We start from the raw sequence: 24,928 nt of genomic DNA, 5'->3' as shown, positions 1-24,928 counted from the left end.
GAATTGTAGAATATTATTTCATATATTATATATTTCATATATGAATATGCGTGTATGTGTAGGCTCTGCGGGTAGATTGGTGGGATCCATATATGCATGTGTATGCACATGTGTAGGTATACGTTTGTATATGGTGTGTAGGCTATGTTTGTATGTATGTGAGTCTGTGTGTAAATATGTGAGTGTATATATGTGTGTGTGTGTGTGTGTATTAGAGATGAAGTTCACGAATTAATTAACTGATTAGCTGAGAAGGCTTGGGAAATAATAAGTTAATACTTCCTCCTACTACTTTTCGAACATGTAAGATGCAATTTCTTGTTGCCTATTTGAAACTATTCTGAGTTTTTTGTAGAGGTTATCATCCATTTTTAAATATTTTTTTTCCATTTTGTTCCATTTTTATCTTTTCATTTTGTTTGTCTTACATGTTTGAAATAATTTTGGCCAGAATCTGTTCATCCAAACATATTTCATTGCAGATTTTTCATTTTGTTTTGAGGATGTTTTCTTTGGTGTGTATTATTTTGGGATGAACAATATAAGAAAATGTTTTTATTTTTACTAGCTAAATACCATAATAAATATATATGTTTACATGTTTTTATGGTTGCAGCATTTCATCACATAAATATTCTACATGTTTTGTGCATAATCTACAATAATTGTTCTCAAGCAGGGATGGAGTTTCAGGCTGTCCCCAGAAAAATGGGAAATATTTTAATATCTATTTAATTGATTACAAGTGAACCCAATGTGAGTATGAGTAATAAGACTGACAAGATCAGAGGTTTCACTTCCTCCATCTCCACTGACAACTACAGCCTGTAGCATTCTGGTCTCAATCAGATTGACCAGATCTAACAACCAAAATCTTTTCTAGGTTCCTGACACAAAATCGTATCAGATGTGGGCCTCTGACCTAATGAGTATCTATTTATGGGCCCTTTGTTCGAAAAAGGTTGAGAACTGATCTAACCCAGCCGGAGGCAAAAATGAGCGTTAGGCTACATCTTTAACAAAAAGCCTTTATCACAGGTTTGCATTGGATTGCATTATTTCCACTCTGAGTTGTAAGTGTAGGTGTCCACGGTATGTCTCCCCCTGTAATTCTGTCCATCCTAGTTGATCTTTTGTTGCATCTTTCAGCTGGCACAGACTGTTACCCTTCTCCCGATATTTGTATATGATAAGCATGTGGTTCTCATAAAAGTGACACTGTCCTGCCTTATACAGATGTGTGTTTTTTGCTGTTTGGAAATGCTTATTAAATCAATTTAGCAATGTAATAATTTCAAAAAAACATGTAATTAAGTTTTTACTGGTAATTGCCATTATGAATTGAGCATTTCTTGATTTAGTGAGCAGATTCCCATTTCCTTATTAGAGCACATCTAATTGTCACAGAGTGGCAATGGCTTGAAGAAAGTATTATGTAATTGGTTTCGTAACAAACCACCCAGAGACCTCATCCGTGAAACTTTAGAGAACCAACCAGAACAGGATGGAGCCAGCACAGAGGCGAAGTCAAAGACCAGAGGGAATTGGGAGAGAAAATGTGATTGTGCAAAAAAATGAAAAGAGCATGAAGCGTCAAGCATTTTAAGTGGAGAGGAAGCATAATAATAAAATGAAGTCATGACTGACAGGCTACATTGACTGATAGAGACACTGACACTGCAGATACACCACATGCTATTGGAATATCAGTGTTTGTTTGTTTGTTTGTTTGTTTGCTTGTTTTTTTTTACCTAATAGAGTTACTGTGGGTGCTATGGTGGGTGATTAGTATGCTGCAGCAACTGCTCTGGTGGCTCATTAAAACGAGGGAGGTATAACATGCTGAATAGTCTCCAGTTTTTACAACGTTCAACTCTTTTGGATAAACTGAAAATCTCCTTGGTTTTTGGCATTAGTGGGAGTTGGAATATGCCAAAGGCCAGTAACATGTTCCTTTTCTTTCCGGTAGGAGGCAGCAATGCATCAACCCTCACTGCAGTCTGCCGGAAAGATGAAGTAGAAGAAGAGACAGAGCTGCTTGCTAATGTTGCTAACTAACACGGAAGCAGTACAGCGTGTTCACTATTAACATTGAATCTGCTAAAGAAGGCACCTTTACTTGTTTACAAGGTAATCACACTTTTGGTGATTTAAGTTTTGTTTACTGAATGCATTTAATGTGCGCTACACAATTATCTCTATTTCCCAGTACGAGAAATATTGGAGCATGTTAGCATGAAAGGACGCTAGTTAGCCTGACTAGCTGACCTTACGTTATCAACAAAGAGACTGATCTGTTATTGTAATCACTGGACTACCAAATGTCTTATGTTGGCGTTAACTGTCAATCTACAAATGTGAAGTTGAATCCTCTGATTGCACTGATTTCTGTTGCACACTTGTTTATTAAGGGTGTAATGTTACGGTGGATAAACTGTTTTTAAAGTATGAAACCAAGGCTAGCTAAAGTTAGCAGGGCAGCTGCGGGCTAATATAGTTAGCCTCAGCTACACCGTGTGATACGAGGGCATAACAGTTAATGCTTGGCAACCATCCTGTTGCCTGATACAACTGGAAAAACGACTGTGTTTACTATGATCTCTCAAGATTTCGCTTATGGTATCATTAAAATCAGTTAAAGACTCAGTTATTGGCGGAAAGACACCTAACAGCTCTGGTGGGTTCACCCACGGTTGTATTATATGTGAGTTTCAGGGCACAGGAAACGTAATGTTATTTTTAGTCTGTGGTTATATAAGGGAAATACCCTTCAATCAAACTATTGCCATCGCGCTTCTACCTCATTTAACTTTATTACTATAAATTAAGCCGTTATCTACCATAATAATCTGTTCAGAAAAATAAAAACACCTGCAAATTGTATTGCGAATCCACAAATCAGCTCTGACATTTGTTATGGTTAAATTCTTAATTTATTAGGGACTTTATAAGTGGTGTGTTGATTAAAATCTTTATATGATGAGTATTGTGTTAAAATATATATTGAGATGTATTGTGAATTCATTTCATTTCATTGTTTATCTTACTTCAACTTTTTCATTGCAGCTTATTTTATTATGTTAAAAACATGGATTTTATTTTTCTAGTACGCTACGAAAAAGATTAATTTGTATATGTAGTAGTAGAGTTTTCTAAAATAAAATAATCAATAAATGCCATCCATGCCATCAAAAGTGATATTGGCACTAAAAAATGTCACGATACTATGCTGTATTGATTATTTCCCCCCATGCCTAATGGTTATACAAGAGAAATGTTGTTGAATCATTGGGAATTGCCATTGTAGGGTTACCACAATTTACATCAATATTAAAAATGTTCCCAATGTTCACTACATTAAATTGTCCAGAAAAATTAAAAACACCTGCAAATTGTATTGCAATTTCAAAGATCAGCTCTGAAATTTATTATTGTTAAAATCTGAATTTGTTAAGGACAATATCAGTGGTGTGTTGAGTAAAATCTGTAGTTATATGTTAGGCTTTGAGGTGGGGATCGGCAGAGGTCCCATGATCAATTAATTTAATTTGTGTTTGTTATATTAATCATTTATTTAATAGAAAACATAGACGCTTGGCATTGGTATATTGATACGATATTGCCACACAAAAGTATTGCGATACTATGCTGTTTCGACCCCCCCCCCCCCCCCACTCCTAGTTAGGCTGCAGTTTGATGTTGCATTGCATTGTACATTTTGTAAATGGGGTCTGCAAGAAAGAAAAATAAAATATAACTCCTTCACTAGTACTACAATGAATGCAGATGTGTCCAAATGGGACACACAGGGTTAATGAGTATGAAAACAATGTAAATTATTTGCTATGGTCTTTTCAGTCATCAGATTTCAAGTCAGCTGACAAGCTATGGGACATGAGTTTTTCCGTTAATTCATAACCCATCTGTACATATCGATGTCCAAACACACGCACACACACACACACACACACACACAAACACACACACACACAGATCTATGGAAGGAAGCTAAGTGTATTTAGGCAGGTGAAAGTGTCAAGGTTTATTTTGCCAGCAGATTTTCTCCACACTGTGCACAATTTCACGCAGTATAATGCTGTAAATATTTATTAAGGTTGTTTGACATTCATTACCCCCAAGTTTTAAAGCTTTCAGGCTTGGATCCAAGGGCCTGTGCCATTTGTCTTGAACTCATCATTTACTTCTATCATGTCTGCATCCCTGGTTTTATTTTTGTCTAAATTAAGGGATTGGAGGCGTATGGACTAAGTTTCGGATTGGAACTAGGATTAGGATAAGGACTACTTCTTCAGCTCTATGTGACAGCAAGAAGTGATCTTAAGGCAGAAGAAAGGACTGGAGCACACTGATCAATTTACAGCCTTTAATAGTGCAAACAGACTAACGTCCACAGGTGCCCTCATTCTGTGTCAGCAGTTCAGCTCACTCCACCACCATGTCGGATGGCCGGATCTATGTTGGGAATCTTCCTGTGGATGTCCAGGAGAGAGACATTGAGGATCTCTTCTACAAATATGGAAAAATCCGTGACATTGAATTGAAGAACAATAGAGGCACTATCCCTTTTGCCTTCGTCCGTTTTGAAGATCCACGGTGAGTTTTAGGGGTGGTCTTTGGCAAGTTGAATCAAATTCCCCTTGGTGGATACCTTAAGTTTTATGGTATAATACCGTCTACAGTGACTGGCAGCAGGAAATGGATGGAGACGGCATTTCCAGGTCAATGTCCGCTAGTGAATCAAGCGTACTTTGGTAAGGGGTTCTTTGCTCTCTTCTCTTAGGGATGCAGATGATGCCGTCTATGGAAGGAATGGATATGGATATGGAGACTCCAAGCTGCGTGTGGAGTATCCTCGATCCTCTGGTTCTAAATTTGGTCCTATGGGGGGCGGCGGTGGTGGAGGAGGAGGACCTAGGGGAAGATTTGGACCCCCAACTCGAAGATCTGATTTCCGGGTCATAGTGTCTGGTAGGTGGACGTCATGAGTCATAGCCACTTCATATTTCTCTCACTTACACGGCATCCTGGAGCTCAAAGAGATTGGTAAGAGTCATAGGCAGCCATGTTTCTCTCTCTCTCTCTCTCTCATGGAAGCCTGGAGGACAAGGGGACTAGTAAAGGACATCATGAGTTGTAGGCAGATATGTTTCTCTCCTCTATGGCGGACTGGAGGACAAGGGGCAAAGGGACTAGCAGAGGACATCATGAGTCGTAGGCACTTATGTTTTTCTGTCATGGCTGATTGGAGGAAAAGGGAAATAGGAAAGGACACCATGATTCGTAGGCAGATATGTTTCTCTTCTTCATGACGGATTGGAAGACAAAGGGCAAGGGGATTAGTAAAGGACGTCATGAGTCGTAGGCACTTATGTGTCTTTGTCATGGCGGACTGGAGGACAAGGGGATAAGTAAGGGATGCCATGAGTCATAGGCAGGTATTTTTCTCTCCTTCATGGCATACTGGAGGACAAGTGGACTAGTAGAGGACGTCATGAACCATAGACAGACCCGTTTCTCTCTCTCATGGCGGACTGAAGGACAAGGGAACTACTAAAGGATGTCATCAGTCGTAGACAGATATGTTTCTCTCCTTCATGGCGGACATGGGGCAAGGGGACTGGTAGAGGATGTCACGAGTCGTAGGGGCACGTTTCTCCTTCTCATGGTGGACTGGAGGACAAGTGGACTAGAAAAGGATGTCATGAGTTGTAGGCAGATATGTTTCTCTCCCTAATGTTGGACTGGGGAACTAGGAGAGGACGTTGTGAGTCGCAGGCACATGTCTCTCCCTTTCATGGCGGACTGGAGGACAAGGGGACTAGTAAACAATGCCACAAGTCATAGGCAGATATGTTTCTCTCTCTCTCTCAAGGAGGACTGGAGGACAAGTGGACTAGTAAAGGACATCATGAGTCATAGACAGATATGTTCCTCTTCGTCATGGTCATCAAGTGAAGTTAAACTTTATTTGTAGAGCACATTTAAAACAACCGCAGTTGATCAAAGTGCTTTACAGTCATAAAAAACAAAACAAGGGACAAGAGTTATAGTAGAGGACGTCATTAATCGTACACATGGCGGACTGGAGGTCAAGGGGACTAAGTGGAAAAGGTCAAGTCAGCTCCTTAAGTCATGAAAACCGAAACAGTAAACTGGAGCCATTCATGTTGGCTGAATAATCCCAAACCTCGACTATAGTGACTGGTAGGTGTTATTTTGTCATTGTATATCGTTATGTATTTGTTGTATGCTTTATTTATCCCGTGTTTAAACAAGCTGTAGATTTGACTCCTGAAGTCTAAGGTTTATATGGTTACCTGACTTCAGCGGTCATACTAGAGCAGATTTCTGGATTGTGGTCTAAAATATTGGGGTTCACTAAGAAACGGATCCAATAATTTCTTTTTAGCTTTTAAATTTCAAATAGTGTTTAGCACATACTTCATAAAAATCCCTTAAAATCTATTAGTAACAGTGCTGTTTAATTTAAAAGGGTTTAAAATTTGGGCAAAGGATGAACTTTTTCCTGCAATGATTTGAAAGTATTACATAATAAGGAAGGAAGTAAATTCACATTTATCTTATTCCCATTCCAGGGTTACCGCCAACTGGGAGCTGGCAGGATCTTAAGGATCATATGCGCGAGGCAGGAGATGTCTGTTTTGCAGATGTGCAGCGTGACGGAGAGGGCGTGGTGGAATTTCTCCGTAGAGAGGACATGGAGTACGCATTGCGTAGACTGGATCGGACCGAGTTCCGTTCACATCAAGTGAGTTCCAGCGCTGATGAGATTTAATTGTCCCTTATCCTTCAGATAGTGAAGCGGGTTTTGTTTTCTTAGGATGGCGTAGGCAAGACACGCTCTACTCTGCCTCTGATTGCTTACCCTAACCGGTAGCCTGTCAGGAGAGAGTTGAGTTGGTCACGCCTCCGTCACCGACACCGTCAAGGACAAAAAAATTGGCACTGGTGAAAGGAGCAAATGGTGAACATTTTTGTCTTTCTAGGGCGAGACTGCTTACATTCGTGTCTATGAAGAGAGGGGCACTCCCAACTGGAATCGGTCGCGTTCCCGCTCCAGATCCAGGGGTCGCTATTCACCTCCCTACCATAACAGAGGATCTCCCCCTCCTCGCTACCAATCGCCTCCACGCCATGCCATGTCGCGCCATAGTCCACCCCCAAGGAGGCACCCTCCACAGCACCATAGCCCACCGCCGCGTCATTACCGGTAGAAAGGATCGCCATTCACAGAGGTATTGGGGAAAATGTTTTGTAATTCTACTTTTTATTTTTGTTTTATTTTTTAACCCCAGGCCTCCTCATAGGAAACATCATTATTTCTTGCAACATACATTCCATAGTCATGATCACCCGAACACCCTGCTCCTCCCCACAGCCTTAAGGATGTTTTTTCTTTGTTCTGTAAACACCCATATGTGTTATCTGGAATCCGAATTTTCTTTTTCAGCAAAGTAATTGTATTTGACATATTGGAGGTTTCTTTTATAAAGAAATCCTGGGTTGTGATGTCAAACCTTGACAGAAATTACATTTATTGTCAAAAACAAATAACACAATTCTGCAGCCACCAGACTTAAAGTCCTACTGCTTCTGAAATTCTTGACAAGATTTTTTTTTCTGTGTGTCGCATTTCTGTAGCTTTAAGTATGAAGTATTTGCCAATCTGAGAACCTGTGAATCTGATCAGTATCCTACTCTGATTCGAAACATGTAAAATTTGTGAGCCTTTTTAGAGTAGTGACACGTTTACTGTGAGCCTCACCTGTCGGATTATTTTTTAATGTGTGAACCTCTGACCGAGTTGGCCTGTAGGTGGGCTATAATTTGTATGCATCTCTAATGTTTTGTTTTTTTTCTTTACCAATAAAATGAAAACTTTTACTGGTTGATTCAGTCCTTGTTGTAAAACTTGGCACATCTAGTAAGCTGTAGAATATACCTTTTTCATAGCAGACATTTTGACTTATCAAGTAGAAAAAGCATGCATGAGGCCTGAAACAGATAATGTTAGTTGTACTTTTCTTCTTCTTCCAATCAGGAAATAAACAAAACTTTGCATATGGGTCCTATGCCAAACGTCCTCAACACGCATTGTGGGCTGGCACTTCAGAAACTTTCTGAATGTTAAAACTCAAAAAAAAGAAAAAAGAAAAGAAAATTAATTCATTCAAAAACAAAACTAATTTAACTGATCGCAAACATAATCAAAATCTTAGTGTGAACAGCTACTGCAAATTCTCTCCAATGTTCATGAAAGGACAAAGTTTTGGTGTCATAGTAGAAGTAATATGATAGAATTAATAAATGAATCACAAAAACAGAAAATTTGAAAATATTTTGAATCCTATTCCCATGTAAACTATCGCAGAAAATGCAAAACGCATATTTCAACATACATTTGCTAATTAATGTAGCAGTCAATATTTATTAAAACTGATTTCAGAAATCTCTATGCTGTCTAGGTAAAATATACAAATTCTTATAATTTTGTCATGTTCGTTGAATTTTTGACACTAGTTTGAAATCTGCCTTCAAGTGCAGTCCTGGTGAAGCCATGGTGCCACTTTGACCCAAGACTCAGCATGAGTCAACAAGAGCCTTGAAAACGTTGAGTTCAGCTCAGCCAAAGCTAGTATCAAGCCATCGGATTCCCTCTTTGTTTTTTCACTCATAGCTGCAGTGAAGGGATAAAGAGGGATTTTTTAAGCCTCCTTTTAACTTCAGCTGAACTTTGGAGTGCATTTTTTGCACAGGATGACGACTGAATATTGTCCTGCAGCTCCTCCATTAAAGTTACATCAGGAGGGGATCTCTGCATGAGTAGTATGAAGATAAGAAACAAACATTGGCATGTGAGGGTTGCTTTTAGATTGAACTGAAATAAATCCACAGACACCATAAGCGGACAACAAAGTCACCTGTACTAACCACGGAAAATGTGGTCCTTGAAAGATATGTAGGGAGTAAACAAATCAAATGTGTTTGCTTTACTTACCTGTTTAACTTGCGTGGATGTAAAATCTCTTTATTCTGACATCGAACTTTCACATGTGTATTTTTAAGTAATACATGAAAATGTCAAGGCTGAAAATATACATGAGGCACATGGGATGCAAAATATAATATTTTTAATACGCAATAAATTAATCATAATAGGTGACCATTTGAGAAGACAGGAAAAAAAAATAAAAATATATATATTTCCAATGGCATACTTTTATCTCTCTGTCCATTATAATCCGATAAAGCCCATGTACAGACACCGTATTGCATTTAATAAATATGTACTAGCTTAGTTATACAATTTCTTTTAACACATTGTTGACAATAAATCTTCTGACAACAAACACAGCAATACACAAACAGCAATACTCAGGCATGTTTTAGAAGACCATATGGAGACACATCAGCGGTGATATCAAAACACTGGTTTTTAAGCCACAGTGGACCAAACATGAGTGTGTTTTGGCTGTTTTTGCAACTGTGAGTGGCACCAATAAATCATGTTTTCTGACATAATTATGCTGGTATCTAGCCATGTAGATAGTTTTGTATTTATCAGCTGAGATCTTATGGAATTTCAAGAACGAATCCGACTCACGGACCTTATTAGGCCCGATTTAATTTTATTAAACCATTTTAAACTAATGACATCAGAGTCTCCAGGAAATTGATTCTGGAAAGACATGTTGCTGTTAAATGTTTATTTTTACTAAACAAGAAAAATTCCATTCAGCTCCATTGTCGTGGATAAGCAGATGAAAACTTTAATGTACACAATTATCTGCATGGCTTCATACCACTGTCTAGCTACCGCTGAAATGACCCTTGAAGTGTAATAACTTGACCTTCTGGTGCTTGTTAGAATGCGAAGACCTGACAAGGGCTTCAAAAAGATCAAATTTTTTAAGTAGCTGAAGTTCTGAAAGTCCAAGCAGCACTGTAACACAGTACAATTAACGGAAACTTGTATGTGAAGAGGTGTGCAGTTGTAAATCTGGTGACCATTTAAGATAAAAACAAAATTCAGCAGGCTGAACACAAGTTCACTGCTGTCTTTCAGATTAATCTGTAAAGGAGGAATTGGCAGATTCCAGGGGATGGTGGGGGGGCGCAGGGGACATGTCCCCCTCAATATTAAGGAATAAGCAAGGCTGCACAATTCAAATTTACTGGTAGCATTTAATACAGTATGTGGATCTTCTGTTTGATTCTCCGCTCAATATTTAGAACATGTGCATTTCTCAATAAAGACAAGAACGTAGCAGCTGACAAAATGCAGGAAATTATGCTCAAAACTGAAACAAAACCTATGGCCCTGGAAGGAGATAATGAATATCGAGGGTTTTGGGTCATACTTGCTTTATAACGAACAAGGAAGTTAAAGTGAATCCACAAACGTGATACTGGCTGAATGAGAGGTTAAGTGATAAGCCAGCAGACCTCCTTTTCTACAGGTATAAACATTGGGATCTTGAGTTAATCGCAAAAAGAAATGCACTGTTATTCCAGGAAATATAATTGCTGCTAAAAGTTTGGGCACACAAAACTGGAGTGTGTTTTAAAAAAAGGCAACCGAGATCAGCAGGGCGAGACAGAGGCATGAAACTGCTCTGAAGGTGAAAGTGAAAAAGAGAAGTGCAAAGGAAGTGTGCAGCCTTCACTGCACACCCCTTCAAGTTTACCACTAGCTCAAAGTTAACCATCACAGCAGCTGCAAGGAAGAAGATGAATCTGTGAGCACTGTACTGTCTTTATGTCTGAAGCTGAATTCTACAGCCTGAGCAGCATGGTGTCATTTAAGGTGAGATGAAAGCTTTGAATGGTTTACATTAACCATTTGAACCAGTAGCAAGAACCAGTGTGCACAGAAATAAACGCTAATCGATGCATAGAGGAGGTCAGAGATAGAGAGAGAACAGTGTAGTGAACTAGGTACCAGAGGGCGATACTGTATATGCAAACTATGTGCAATCACGCACAGAGTTCACAGGTTCGGTCTGGATATCCTGCAAGCTTGAGTGCATCAGAGGCAAACACAGAACGAGGACCATCAAGCCTCAGAGAAGCCAGAAAGTGGTCCTCAAAATGGCTATTTAGAAGCAAACCACACATGCTACATGTACACAACCTCCTCTAATGTACCTCTTACAAAACCAAATCATCTAACAATACCAGATATTGTTACTGAAAATATATTCAAGTGCATCACAAGATGTTCAATCATGGTAGCTACAGTTTCAGGAAAATAAATAAATACTTCAAACATATTTAAGTGTATCACAACATGTATGGCAGGTCTAACTGAAAAAAAATAATAGATCAACAATACAGTGAAGGATTTGGTTGCTGTATCCCTGAAAAAATAGCTCAATTTAAGGCAAAATAAATAACATCCTGAAGCACTTTGAACAAGGGTACATTCACTAGGTGAACAATAACACTTTGAAAACAAATTTACTGGCAAAAATTGCATCTCCTGAATATAGAGAGGAGCAACTGGAAAGAAGTTGTTACACAACTATCTTATACAATTATGACCAGATTTAATGGCCAGTTGTCTTTTCAGTACTTACCAATCACTGCATTGCATTAACATCGATTCCCATTCTTCTTGAATGACTTTTATGTGGTTGTGTCGGTATCTCGCAACAATTTAGCACAAAGAAACGTGGGAGCAGCAGCACAACAGCAGCATCACTTGTTTTCTATGAGCGTCTGCACTTTGTTGACCAAGTCTCGAGCCATCATCAGGACCTGCGGGACATTGTGTCGCTCTGCCATTTCTGAGGAGATAATACGGAAGTCATTGACTTGAAAGAGGTAAAATTGCTTAGTAATTTTTATTTTTTTATTTAAACCGGTAAAAACATCAAATAAAGCAGTCTATTAAATTCAGTGTTTTTCTGAAGCTGTTAGGCTCATCGCAAAGGGCCTGCTAAATAAGATAGCGGACATGTGGCCCCATCTAAAGCCAGCGTTTGGTTTAAAAATCGTGGGCTACTTTAGAAACATGGCAGACTCCATAGACAAGGACCCACTCCCTATGTAGATCTAAACAACTAATTATATTATGTTATATTTCTGCCCATATATTCCCCAAAATCCTACACACTAGACCTTTAAGACTGAGTGAACGAAGGTTTACTTTGAAAGCATCCATCATTATGTGAAATATCATCTCAATGAACTGGTTTTCTTTACTTCCACTGATTATTAAACTTGTATGTTAATCTAATGCAATCATTATTAACCTGCGGTAATTAGAAACACTATTTCCACCATATTGTAGCATTTGTAATTCTCTGATCTTACCATTGATCTCTAATCTCTCATCTTACCATTAAAGAACTTGATGATGTCTGTAAAGTCCATGTTATTTTCTAGGATGATATCTCTATACATCTCGACAAGCGCCAGAGCGATGAAGAGCACAAAGTGCTCAGAGGACGTGTACTTGGCTGCCCAGATTGTTTCCCACACAGAGAACACGTCATCATAAACCATTTCTGTGCAAAAAAACCAGAAATAAGTCAGATTACATTTAATATCACATTACTTTGAATTCACGTTCAGGTGTAATTCAAGCAAAGTCACGATGCCAGCATTTCCCATCACCTCTTTTGAAGTCGAGTAGAAACCAACGATAACAGAAGTAAAAGTGAGTGTAGTCTCCATTTTGCTGCATCAGTTCAAACAGCTCAGAGTCCAGGATCTGTCAGTATAAAACCAAAATGTCATCATTATGCTGGAGTTTTTTTGTATATCTATGCATGCACGAGTGTGTTGCTGCACATATATGTACATACCTGGATCAGAGAACGCATGTTAGCAAAGTGAGAGTCCATGGCACCTCCGTGAGGAAAATTCTGGTTCATCCTTTTCATCAGTTCAGTAAAGCAGCTAAACGCCATGACCTCTGGGAAACATAGACATTTACAAAGTGACTTATTTAGCCATTGATATGCATTTTTAAATGCATTTAGGCAAAAAAAGTACACTGATAGTTTGTGGTAATGTGTCACTGACCATCATCCAGAATAACCAGCAAGGGAGCCAGCAGATCACACATGCCCTGGACGTAACCTGTGTCCAGATGCTGCCACACGTAGCTGCAAAGATGTTTTAGATTTCAGTATATCCTAGTTTGAGACAAACATCAGAGACATTTACCATGATGGCACATTCACCTGCACATGATGTTACGCAGCTTTTCCAGGTTCTCAGGAGTGAAGTACCAATATGCTCTGTCACAACGTCTGACGTCTTTGTCAATGCGATGTAAATTGATCAAGTACATGTCCAGTGTTTCTTGCTGAAAATTAAAGAGAATTCTGTTACTGCATGCTTATGATCAAAAGAACTATATCTGTATGTCATGTGTGACGCTTACAGAATAGGTTTGTTCTTCAGAGGATTCATCATGTTTGGTGTCCCCTCCCACCTCTGCACACTCTTGTTCAGTGAGCACATTTTCCATCTCAGGCTCCTCTTCAGAAAGGCCCAGGTCGGTGCCCTCAGGACTGGTGTTACAGGCTGTGTCCAGATGGTGATCTAGAGCAAGGTCCTCTGCCATTTTCTGTCGTTGCGCAAGGGAGAGAGGAGGTGCAGCAAGACATGCCAAAGGCCTGGCTTTAATATCCTCAGATGTCACGCATGTCCCTGCAGGAATGTCCTCCATTTCCAGTGCAGAAGGAGAGTCGTCTGAATCTGCTGTGTCCGGAGATTGCCGAGACGATAGTGAGAGGCTGCCTCTTGATGCTGACTGAAGAGCATTCAGCACCTGTCTGACAGGTGAGTTTGAACCAGGTTTCTCAAATGGGATTTCTGCAGCTTTTTTGGTTTCAGCCAAGTCACATACTGTTTCTCCAGCATCCTTTCTCTCTGACTCTGCCTTCGTAATTTGGGATTTTTCTGAAGTTGTTTCAAGTTTTTCAGAAACCTCTGGCTTCTTTTCACTCTCTGGATTTGTATCTTTTTCTGCTGCAGGTTGACATAATTGCTCCACTTCCAGACCTTTGCTCTTGTGTGCTTGAAAAGTCAAGGTCTGCCCGAGTGGAGGCGCTTGGAAATATTCATTATGAATCTCTCTTTCTAGTTTTAAAACATTAGTGCTTTCACTTCTTAAATTCATATTTGTGTCTACTACTTTTAAATCCGCCGATTGCTCATTTATTGTATCCATTTCTTTTAGGTCAGGTTTTTCTTCTGAGTCAGATGTTTCTCGTGGCTTACTGATTCCACAGTCCTTGACCATCTCGCCCTTTGAGACGGTCTCCATCTTTGTCTCTGAAACCTCATCCTTGGCTACAGAGTCTGTTACATCCACTCCTCCTGGCTGAGATCCACTTGTAGTTTTCTCATGTAAGACTTCTGGTGCTTCCTCTGACGGTGGCGGGGTTGCGGATCCAGCAGCTGATTCTGTCACAAGAGGGCTGTTTTCTGAATCTGGACGTTGATCTGACAGAACAGGGGAGGACGGGGTACTGGAAGGAAGCTGCAGAGCGTCTACAGTGCCACTCTTGATGTCCGTCACTGGACTGCTGTGCTGCACTTCTCCTTCTTCGGCCCTGGGCTCAGTCTCAATCTGATCCACTGCCTCAACTGATCCAAACACCTGGTAATCAAAGAAAAGTGGTCAGCATGGAATATACTTTGTACCCTCTAAAATGGACAAATGTTAAAAGATTGCACCAGTGGTTTTGCATGCCCATTAAATCAGACATACTTTACACTACTGCTGGAAAATTTCAGTCATACAATAAGTTCTTAGACTGATTTCCAACGTCAGGATAAATTGTAATCATTGCTCTGACTTTTCATCTGGTGCCATCAGTTTTTATGACCAATAAAACACTTATTACATGACAAAAAAAACCCACTGCTCTTGTGATGTTTGTGGTCATGAGGAACTACCTGTGCGCTGCTGCTGCTGCTGCTGGAATCACTCTGTGAGTTGACATTCTGTTGATCTGAGCTGATACTTAGAGAAGACTGCAATGGAGAAAAAGCGTCACACAAGAGACAAAAAGCACAGTTGTCAGCCAGCATGCATAGCAATGTCCTCATAATGCTATAAGCACTTCTCTTTCATGATTTGTCTATTGTGATAATGGTTACATAACGCAGTACATTTGATGTCAAAAGGTCAAACTTGCATCTGTACTGATGGTGGAGTCCCGCTGCACCGGTCCTCTTTCCACACTGGCTCCGGATGAACATCTGGCCAGGGCCTCAGCGTGTTTCTCTCTCTCCCTCTGTCGGACAATGGCCTCACAACCCTGCCACTCCTTCATAGTTTGCTCATACATGATCTTCATCTGCTCGTCAATCTGAAACAGGAACACTATGTAAACAAAGACTGCAACATACCCCATAATGCACATGTGTCTGACAGCACATAGAGGTACCTCTAGCCGGCATTTCTCAGTCATGTTGAACTGGTAGTGTCCCAACAGGAAGGGCCAGACCTCTTTGCGTAGTGAAGGATCCACACCACCAAAATACACAAGCCTGTGTATCTCCTCTTCCTCATATGCCTGAACAAGATTAAGTCTGGTATAAATTACATTAAAAAATGTTTTTTTGCCACTTTGAGCACCACAAGCCAAGTTCCACCTAGTTACATTAATTCTAGTGAAGGCAGACATCTCTACGGCCTATATCTCAAACATTCGGCATCTCACACCAAAACAATCTAGACTGATACATACCATGAATTAAAACTAAAATATATCTCATGACCTGGTGTTTTGGTGTGAATCTTACAGAGCTGTCCTTGAGGAATCGGCCCCAGACCTCCACAGAGAGGCCTCCTCGGGCATTACAGGGCACACCAGGGTCAACTATAGTGGTGTTGACCAGGGCAGAAAGGTGGGTGCGAACTGTGGACAGATGACGGCAGTATGCAAGCCCTGAAGAGGATAGATAAACATAGTGTGAAGAGCTATTGTTTTCACTGGAATAAAATGGTTGCCTAGCATATCAAAGTTAACCGACAGCTGTTTGTACTCACATCCATAGAAAGCACGGGAGATGATCTGGTACTTCATGGTGTCACAAAGGAGCTTTAATGGAGCCCTGGCAGAAAAGGAAAATATCAAATTTAGTTCACAAGATTAATCAGAATTTTTATTTGCACCTGTCCTGTAGGAAATACTTACCTTTCCTGATTACAGCCATTAGGCAGAGAGCCATCAGAGGATCCATTCTGTGAGCAGGAGGAGCACGAGGACTTTCTGGGCGTCGGTTGCCACATGTTCACACCCTGGTCCATCAGCTCCAGGGCCACTGAACAGTATAAAAGCCCATATTATTATAACATTGCTACTAACATCATCATTTAGTAAAACCAGATGAAAATAGATGTAAACATAAAAGAGCACTTATGGATATAATAAGAATGTTTTTTTATTTAACATGGAAAAAATAAACCAAGTGAGAGGGTGGAGATGAGGCTGACAAATTTTGTATGCCCATACATTGTCTGCTCATTGTTGATGGGACTATAGGTATGAAGACAGGAAAAAGATACCACATAAAGCAGTTGAACATTGGAGAGAAATTTATTAGAGGGATGTACACTGAATATATGCATAGAGGAAAACAGATTTATCTAAAGTGAAATTGTCTAATCTGTAAATCAGTATTAAGAGAGCAATGCAATCGTCTATGTAATCTCTGATGATGTTTTATTAGATTAGCTCAGGGAGGCAGAGCAGGAAGATTAAGGACACTCACTGAACTCCATCTGATTGCCAGGAAAGAGGATCCGAAACACATAATCGGTCGCTTCATCATCTTCTTTATCAGATACAGAGTCACATGAGCCATGTGGACTCCTCTTTCGTAGTTTGGGGAAAACCTTTCCCTGTGAATGGAGAGAATGGTTACAATAGGTCATAGTTGTAGGTTAATGTATGGGCAGAATATGGGGAAAATGGGCCCCTCGGCACAGATATGCAAAAGGATCCAACACTGAAGGAGGACATGCAGACTTTGTGGTGGTTTTGCTTCTTTTTTTGTAGTTGTTTTGCATCTTTTTGTAGTTTTGTGTCTCCTTGAGGTAGTTTTGCATCTCTTGTAGTCATTTTGTGTCTCTTTTCAGTTCTTCTTTAGCTCACTGTAGTCTTTAAATACCAAGCGACAACCTCCTGGGCTAAAAAATGACAGCAACACAGAGGGGCAAAAACTCTGGGACTTTGGGCAGCTATTACTGAAAATAAGGTATTTTGATATTCTCTGTCCATGCTGACCTTTCCTCTCTGATTCCAGAGCGGCGGGTCCAGCTGTCCATGAGGTAGCAGGCCCGTCTCCAGGCAGGTGAGGAACTGGAGGAGGTGACCTCCTTTGGGGAAATGTAGAGGAGGTCTCTGGATCCCATCCTGGCTGACCAAAACTACTGTACCACCACTGTTCACTGGAGAAAGTAAGATAACAAATAACAACTAAAAAAAAACTCTTAAAACTCATACCTTGGTGTTTAATATATTGAAATTGGATTTCTGTACCTTGCTGATGACAGTGGAGATACACAATCTCCTCCAAACGAATTGTCATAGCATAATCCCAATATACACTGAAAGAAAGATAAGAGAAAAAGAGCCGTTGAGTCAAATGTGCCAAAACAAGAGTTTGTTTTTATTAGGTTATATTGGTCTAACCTTTTCTCAGAATCTAGCTCCCCCACATTGCCATTCATCAACTGATTGGGTGTCCATTTCAGTGTCATGAGGTCTGCAGTTTGATGTAGAGAAAGGTAGCCTGGGATCGCCTCCATGTCATCTCTCTGCAGAAACAAGTCAGACCTTTCAAATCACAATATGTGTGCAATACTATTTAGATAAGGTGATAATTAATTGGTTTACAGATGCACCCAAGTTCCCCAGAAAGTAAACAAGCCTCTCTTAAAGGATTGTACTATTAAAAGATATACTGATAAAGACAAACACTCACTGGTTGCACCAGGACATTGTTCTTTCCGAAGAGAAGTGTGGCTCTGGAGTTTTGGTGGAGTGATTCAACATAATCTCTAACCCACATGAGAGGGCGATCATCCATGCTACCACTGGACTGTCTCTTCTGGATCTGACACAGGTAAGAAGACATCAGAGGCATTACACTCTATTATTTAACAATGATTATTTGATTCAAATCAATTAAACCCTTCACTATCTAACCAAGGCAGGTCGTCTGGAGGGCGAATCCTGCCGACAGTGGCTGCTGTGGATGCGATGCCGTTGCACAAGCTCGTCAGCAGACGGGTCTGTCCAGAAATGGTCTGCAGTCTTAACTTTGGTGTACTCCAAAGCGCATGGGCCAACTGTTAAACAAAGTTAATCCAATTAAAGTAATTCAGATATTTGAAAGTTCTAAAAGTCTACTTTGTAGGATTTAGTGGCATCTAGCAGGGATGTTGCAGAACCGAAACTTCTTTCAAGTGCCAAGGGCTTAGGAGAGCGATGTTGGATGATGCGAAAATGCAGATAGGCCTATCTAGAGCCAGTGTTTGATTTGTCCATCCTGGGCCACTATAGAAACAACATGGCAGACTCGGTGGGAGAGGACTTGCTTTGTATATAGATATAAACAGCTCATTCTTAGGTTCTTATTTTCAGGTGATTTTACACTAATGAAAACAGTTATGGATTATACACCATTTCTACCAACAGATGTTGCTAAATCCTACATGCTAGACCTTTACAGTTAGTACAGTAAGGCGAGTTTAGTATGGTCCATGTCTGGGTTAGTGAAGTTTATAAATACCCAATAGAGATGCAAGAATTGGTCCGTCCACAGGATCCATCAGCATGGCTTCTTTCTCATAGAAGGCACTGCAGAAAACAATATTAGGACATTTAGAACATTTACGTTTTTTATCTCTAAACTCACATACTCTTGGTAGTCGCTCACAGAATAGGTCATTGCTCCATATTCTCTTTATCAGAACTAACCTAGGACAGATGTAATTCTCTTACAATGCACCTTATACATAGAATAATCTGCAAAAAAAATGCTAACTTGGACACTTTGCCACCATTCCATATGTTTAAATGCCTTAATTCACATCTTGTTTTAATTGACTGCAAATACTTTGAACTATTCATCTATTCATAGCATATTTATTATCCTGTATTTTAACTGTTAGCTATCATATTGTTATTATTGTTTGTTGTTTTGTAAGATTTTTTTTCTATTTGAACTAGTTTGCATATCGATGATCTGTTTATGTAGCTTATTTTAAGTTTGCTTGATGACTGTTTTTTAAGTCTTTGTTCATGTTCTGCATCTCTGAAAATGAGGGTCTCCCTCATTTGATTTTCCGAGTCTTAAATAAATGTTTGAATAAGTACCCAACTTCCTGTTTGCATGTCATGGCTGCAAGCATATAATATGGGATGCTGGCCTAAAATGTGAGCATTAATATAAAAGCTGAAACAATCAATTTTTGAATTGATTCTTACAGAAAACTACTCACTGTAAAATTATGGTATTGAATGGATGACATAATCTGCTATAGCCAGTAGCTTATACACACTGAATTATGTATAGCAATACCTGCTGTTTTCCACCAAGTACAAGACAATCTTGTCTAGGAGCTTTTCCATCAGAGCAGTCCGGATCCACAGGTGTTTCAGTGCCTGAGGAGGGAGGTTGGCCAGCTTGGATTGCCGACTGCGGTCATTACTCAGTGAAGAATTGTTCTGCTTGCTAAAAAAAAGAAAAAGAAACCCGACAGATGAGGCATCTGTATAGGTTGTTACAATGCAACAGACAAATAGGAAAGGACAGGACAAGGCATTAAGATGCATTATAGCACATAAAATTAGAACACAAAGGAGAGATATATACGAGAGTAGAAGAAAAAGAATGAACATAATGATTTTATGTCACTGGTCTCTCACAGGTGGAAGTTAACATCTCACCTGTTGTCAATGAGCTGTTCCAGCTCCTGGACCTTGTGGCAGAGTTCCTCAGCAGGCGAAAAGCTTTTTGCCGCCTTCATGAAGAGGGCTGCGACCTTGTTACTGCACAAAAGGCCTGCAATACGCCGCTTCAGCCCATGAAGCATGCAGGCCTCCACTACAGCTACACACACAAACACTGAGTATTAGTCAATATTTGATTTAGATCTTTTTTTTTCAATTTCATTTCAATTGTACTCATGCTTTTGTTTCCTTAAGGGGGAATCTTTTTATTTGTCCCTGTGTTTTGTTTTATCTCATGTTCACAGTATAATTTCATATTTGTGAAAGCCTCTAGCCTTAATATATTTTATACAAAAAACAGGTTAAAAGCAAGCACAGGTGGCACAAGTAGCAATAGACTGCCCAACGGTGTCTACTGTTGCTAGGATATGAGGGATGTGAATCACACATGCCTCACTCCTTAGTATCAACACCTTTAAAGGGTGTCTACTTTAATACATATCCATCCATTTACCTTCAGTAAATATGAATAGATAATAGCATTGTGAAAACAAATTGTTTTGCACTTTGCTTAAACAGACTGGAAAGGAACATTTTGCACTATGGGAATGAACTCATATGAGGTGACGGCTTGACACAAACTCATGTTAACTATCTACACTGCACATGTCAACAACCACCGTGGCCTTTACTATTTGATATGAGATGTCTAGTGCTATAACCTTTGAAATTAGACACAAAAGGCCAAAAAAACACACATTTTTCTATGATGAAAAAACAAAATGATGCCAAAAATTACTCCTTCTCTCTTATTTACTTACTGTCTACTCTCTCCCTCTTTATAGCCCCCTCTTCTGTAGCCTAATGTAGAACATTAAAGCTAATGGAAAAGGCCTTGAGCATACACGCTGAATTTTGTAAAACCCTGCCCGAGAAAGATATCTTAGTGTTCAGTGCAATCAGAACAAAACATTTACCGCAGAAGGATATAATGTGGCTGCTGTCTGCGTGCACAAATTTTCTCGTTACTGCCTCCTCCATAATTTGTTTCACCTATGAGAGAAAGGAACATGGTGAGACAAGACTAAATCAGTCTGACACAGTTACATAAGGTTACAGGGAGTCAAAATAAGAAACACAACAGGAAGCAATGAGGGGAATAAGTTACAGGGGGTTATGATGAGAAATGATAGAGTGGTATAGTCCCACAACACATTCATTAGGAAAACATATAGTGCAAATAACTCTTTTATGCATAAACACATCTGTCTGGCTTACTAATTAACGTCTGGCAAGCACTACAAACTTTGGACTCTTTTAAAACTATAACACATGCATGCAAGTCTTTTGTTTGCTTTTTTCATCTCATAACTTCAACTTGAGCATTAAAGATATCCCTCAAGTTTATTTATTTATTCTATTTTTCTTGATGATTTGAGGGAATTTGGTCTTAGACACCTACAACGACCACATGTGTAGATTTCAGTGGGAGCGTGGGGGACATGTTCGCCTCAGTATTTAGAACATGTGCATTTGTATCCCCCAATAAAAAAAAATGAAGTAGGGGAGGTCTTTTGTTTTGCTGAAATTAAAAACATTTCCACCATAAATCAAAGGCACAGATTTGTGCATAAAAATTCGCCAGAGTGCAGGAAATTAAGTGTTTGCAGCTCAAAATGACAGAGTACCCTCAAATCCACCTGTCATGTAAATGCACAAGTCTTAATGCCATGTTTTTTAACACAAGCATTCTCGTATACATTTGTAGTTTCAAAACTGAGATAACGTCTTTTTAACCAGCTTGTTGTCACTCCCACCATCCTCATCATTATCATCATCATCATCATCACTGATGAATGCAATTTTAGAAGCTTGCATATTACTGAAACAGGTATTGCTTGTTGGATCAACATATTTACTCATTCAATCAAATGTATATTACTTGTAAACCCTAACAATTTAGGAAATGTAATTTTCTACAAAGTTTTTGTGTGTTGATAAGCAACGTTGAACTGTAAAATTTACTGAATTTAATACGATATTCTGTGCTGTATGTCAACAGAATGAGAAAATATTGTAGTTTAACGTCGCTGTCATAAATTCTGATCATTTTCTACCCTCTTTTATATACTTTGATGAAGGTCTGATAGTTCAGAGTGAAGTGAAACACTGCAGTGATGTAAGTGTGCAGAAATCTTTCAGTTTGGACTCAATGATATTTCCAACACCTTGCCAAAACAAAGCTGGGTGCAGCGGTGATTGTCATGCATTATAACAATCCAGAGTCAAAAAAATTAAAGATTAAATGTCTACAGATCAAAAAATTGTTTATGACCCTGTTTTTCTCATGGATAAAGAACCTGAAAAGCAGCTTGGTCAACTGGAAACAAAAACTGAAATACTACTACTTATTTTTGTTATATGCTGCTTTTTAAATATCTATACATCATGGCACTGCCCCTCCTTGCTGCAGGATATAGCACAAGAGTCATGGATGTTTGAGAGGCAATGAGTCACAGGTGAGGGGGAGCACGGACTCGATAAGACTGGAAGCACGGGTCTTTCTCAGCAATGAATAAAACATCCTGTTCTCCCTCCCTGGGGAGTCATGGAATCACTTGTAAAAGTCTGAGGTGTGCTCCCTAATAATTTACATGTAGATTAATATCCAAATGGCTCATAATTCAGTAGTAAATCATCCAGTTTGGGTTGGATTTTTTTGCTTTTAATTGAACACTGAAATGCCATGAAAGAGATGCCAAGGTCACACCTTTAAGTTTAGGATAATAAGATGGTAGGGATGTCAGTTTTACCATGATTTCTTTAGAGAGAGAGGGAGGGAGGCTATTCCAGGATATTAAACAAAAGGTTTTGCATAAAAATAAATGAATTAATACATAGTTTCTTGAATGTGTAGTTTTTTTCCAACCCCGATATAAAATTACCATCCTCACCAGCATCATCTGTATTATTATCGTCATCATCATCATCACCACCACCATCATCATCATCATCATCACTATCATCGTCACCATCATTTTACGCCAATCTAACAGCAGACAAAAAAAACACAATTTTCCCGGAGCCTAATTGCATCCGATGTTTTTATGACATATAGATGCTCATTTTTATGATAAATAGGCCTTTGGCGTAGTCGTGGCTCAAACCCCGATGAACGATGTCCACACACACACTCACACACACAAACACACACACACACATTGGCCAAGCGTTCAGCGCCAGTAAACATAAACTGTGATGAGCGAGAAAGAAATTATTAAAAGAAAAAATGCAACGAACCTCTTTCTTCACATTGCGCAGCAGTTTCTGGCGCGTCTCGGCCTCTGTCACGGGAGAAAACATCATGAATATGCTGATCAGATTGCCACTGTGGGAAATAAACGATGACACGCTCACGACACGAAAATAATAACCGCGGCTGTACCTCCCATCGCTCCGGGAAGGGTGTAGCGGCTGACACGCAATCTTGGAGGATGTCTTCTTGCAGGCAGCAAAGACAGCACTGGAAAAAAAGGGCAGAGATGCTCCGAGATGTGCGATGTGCTCCGAGGGACTGAATTAAACCTGTCTGTTACCTCTCAGCGAACCAACACCCCTTTAAAGTCACAGTGGCCTATACATTAAGACGCACAACGCCAACACCTACACACGTTTTCTCCACTCCCACATGCAAGGTGTATGGTTGTTTCCAACTTATATTAAATCAAATACAAATTTGGAATATTTTCATGGAAAGTTTCTTAGTCACATTATTGTAAACTCCTTAGAGGCTGATTAACACATGATAATTACAGTTGATGAGCCCCAGGTCAAATTAATCAAGGTCCCATCCAATAAATTATTACAATTACACCACAGAAAGTGAACAGGGACACTTAAATATGTTGCATTTTTGTGCAACCACCCCATGATATCACAACGGAGTGACACAAACCAGGATGCACAACAACCACAAAGAGGCACAAAACAATAAAATAACAAAGCCCAAACTACCACAAAGTCTGTGTGTCTTGTGGATTTGGTGCCCTTTGTATATATCTGTGCCTAGTGGTCCATTTTCTCATAATCTGCCCATGCATACATGGTACATTCTTTTATTATTAAGTTGTAAAGTGTATAGTGTGCTAAGCTAGCGATTTGATGTCACTTACACTGTAAACCCTGTGCAAGTTGATTTGTCAAGACGGTACTTATTTTATGGGAATAAGGCAAATTATAATTTTGTATATGGCTGAGACCACAATGCTTGGATTTAACTGAGGTTTTAATTCAAGTATCTCTGGCTGTGGCTTGTGGTGTTGTTACACTGAATTGCATTAAAGGGTGTTCATGTTTTTATTGTCCATCCTCTGACTTCATGGATACATTTCTATATTATGGTTTATGTGATTTTATATCATATTACTGAGCATTTAAAGCTTATTAATAAATCAGAGTAGTTCCTCACATTGATGCAAAAATCATATTAAAATGCAATAATGCCATAGCGTTGTCTGCCCTGCCTATTGATTTGCAACATTGATTGCATTGGGCTAATACACCCAATGTTAAAGGGATAGTTACCACTGTATTAGCAGTCTACAGAAAAATTATGACTGTGGACAAATTTAAATCATCTGACCATAGCTACTGTCCCAAACCCATTATTATTGTTTTGATCAGGGCCTCTTTTTGAGGGTCACACTGGGCCATCTGTGCCATATTAGGCAAAGATGCAGTGAGTATATATGATACTGATACTGACCTCAACCTGAAATTAAAAAGAAAGGGAAGCTACATCCATTGGCTGCAGACACCAGACAAGCTCATTTCCTCATCCCACTCATGTAAACACCAACATGAATGAACACACAAACTGCAGGACACACAATCTAAATTCCCCATCAGCAGGAAAATGATAAGTCCAGTTCAAGTAAAAACTTTCCAGGTTGGTG

At 39.5% G+C, this 24,928-nt stretch overlaps 2 protein-coding genes across 4 annotated transcripts; one reads left to right on the top strand and one right to left on the bottom strand.

The window, feature by feature from the left end:
- The first annotated feature begins 2,022 nt into the window (after positions 1–2,022).
- Positions 2,023–7,926, top strand: srsf9 (serine and arginine rich splicing factor 9). 3 transcript variants are annotated; one of them, XM_042509629.1, is made up of 5 exons: positions 2,023–2,130; positions 4,435–4,614; positions 4,802–4,989; positions 6,618–6,790; positions 7,029–7,926. In XM_042509629.1, the coding sequence occupies exons 2-5, from the start codon at positions 4,457–4,459 to the stop codon at positions 7,254–7,256; spliced, it is 747 nt and encodes a 248-aa protein (XP_042365563.1). In that variant the 5' UTR covers positions 2,023–2,130; positions 4,435–4,456; the 3' UTR covers positions 7,257–7,926. The 3 variants fall into 3 exon arrangements, with proteins under 3 accessions (XP_042365563.1, XP_042365561.1, XP_042365562.1); XM_042509627.1 differs by having other exon boundaries at positions 2,024–2,130; positions 4,438–4,614; XM_042509628.1 differs by having other exon boundaries at positions 2,024–2,130; positions 4,415–4,614.
- Positions 7,927–11,471: 3,545 nt separating this feature from the next.
- sgsm1b (small G protein signaling modulator 1b) lies at positions 11,472–23,336 on the bottom strand. Its single transcript, XM_042509935.1, has 24 exons — positions 23,274–23,336; positions 20,951–21,026; positions 19,971–20,133; positions 19,603–19,755; positions 18,811–18,878; positions 18,225–18,367; positions 18,001–18,132; positions 17,709–17,833; positions 17,556–17,623; positions 17,301–17,464; positions 16,786–16,915; positions 16,209–16,335; positions 16,061–16,125; positions 15,814–15,959; positions 15,456–15,584; positions 15,204–15,377; positions 14,962–15,039; positions 13,439–14,662; positions 13,236–13,360; positions 13,075–13,157; positions 12,855–12,964; positions 12,664–12,760; positions 12,387–12,554; positions 11,472–11,831 (listed from the first exon to the last, which is right to left on the bottom strand). The coding sequence occupies exons 1-24, from the start codon at positions 23,334–23,336 to the stop codon at positions 11,743–11,745; spliced, it is 3,900 nt and encodes a 1,299-aa protein (XP_042365869.1). The 3' UTR covers positions 11,472–11,742.
- Between the last annotated feature and the right edge of the window lie 1,592 nt (positions 23,337–24,928).

Source organism: Plectropomus leopardus, chromosome 20 (genome assembly GCF_008729295.1).
Source record: "Plectropomus leopardus isolate mb chromosome 20, YSFRI_Pleo_2.0, whole genome shotgun sequence".
NCBI lineage: Eukaryota > Metazoa > Chordata > Actinopteri > Perciformes > Serranidae > Plectropomus > Plectropomus leopardus.
This window is presented reverse-complemented; position numbering and strand designations above follow the sequence as displayed.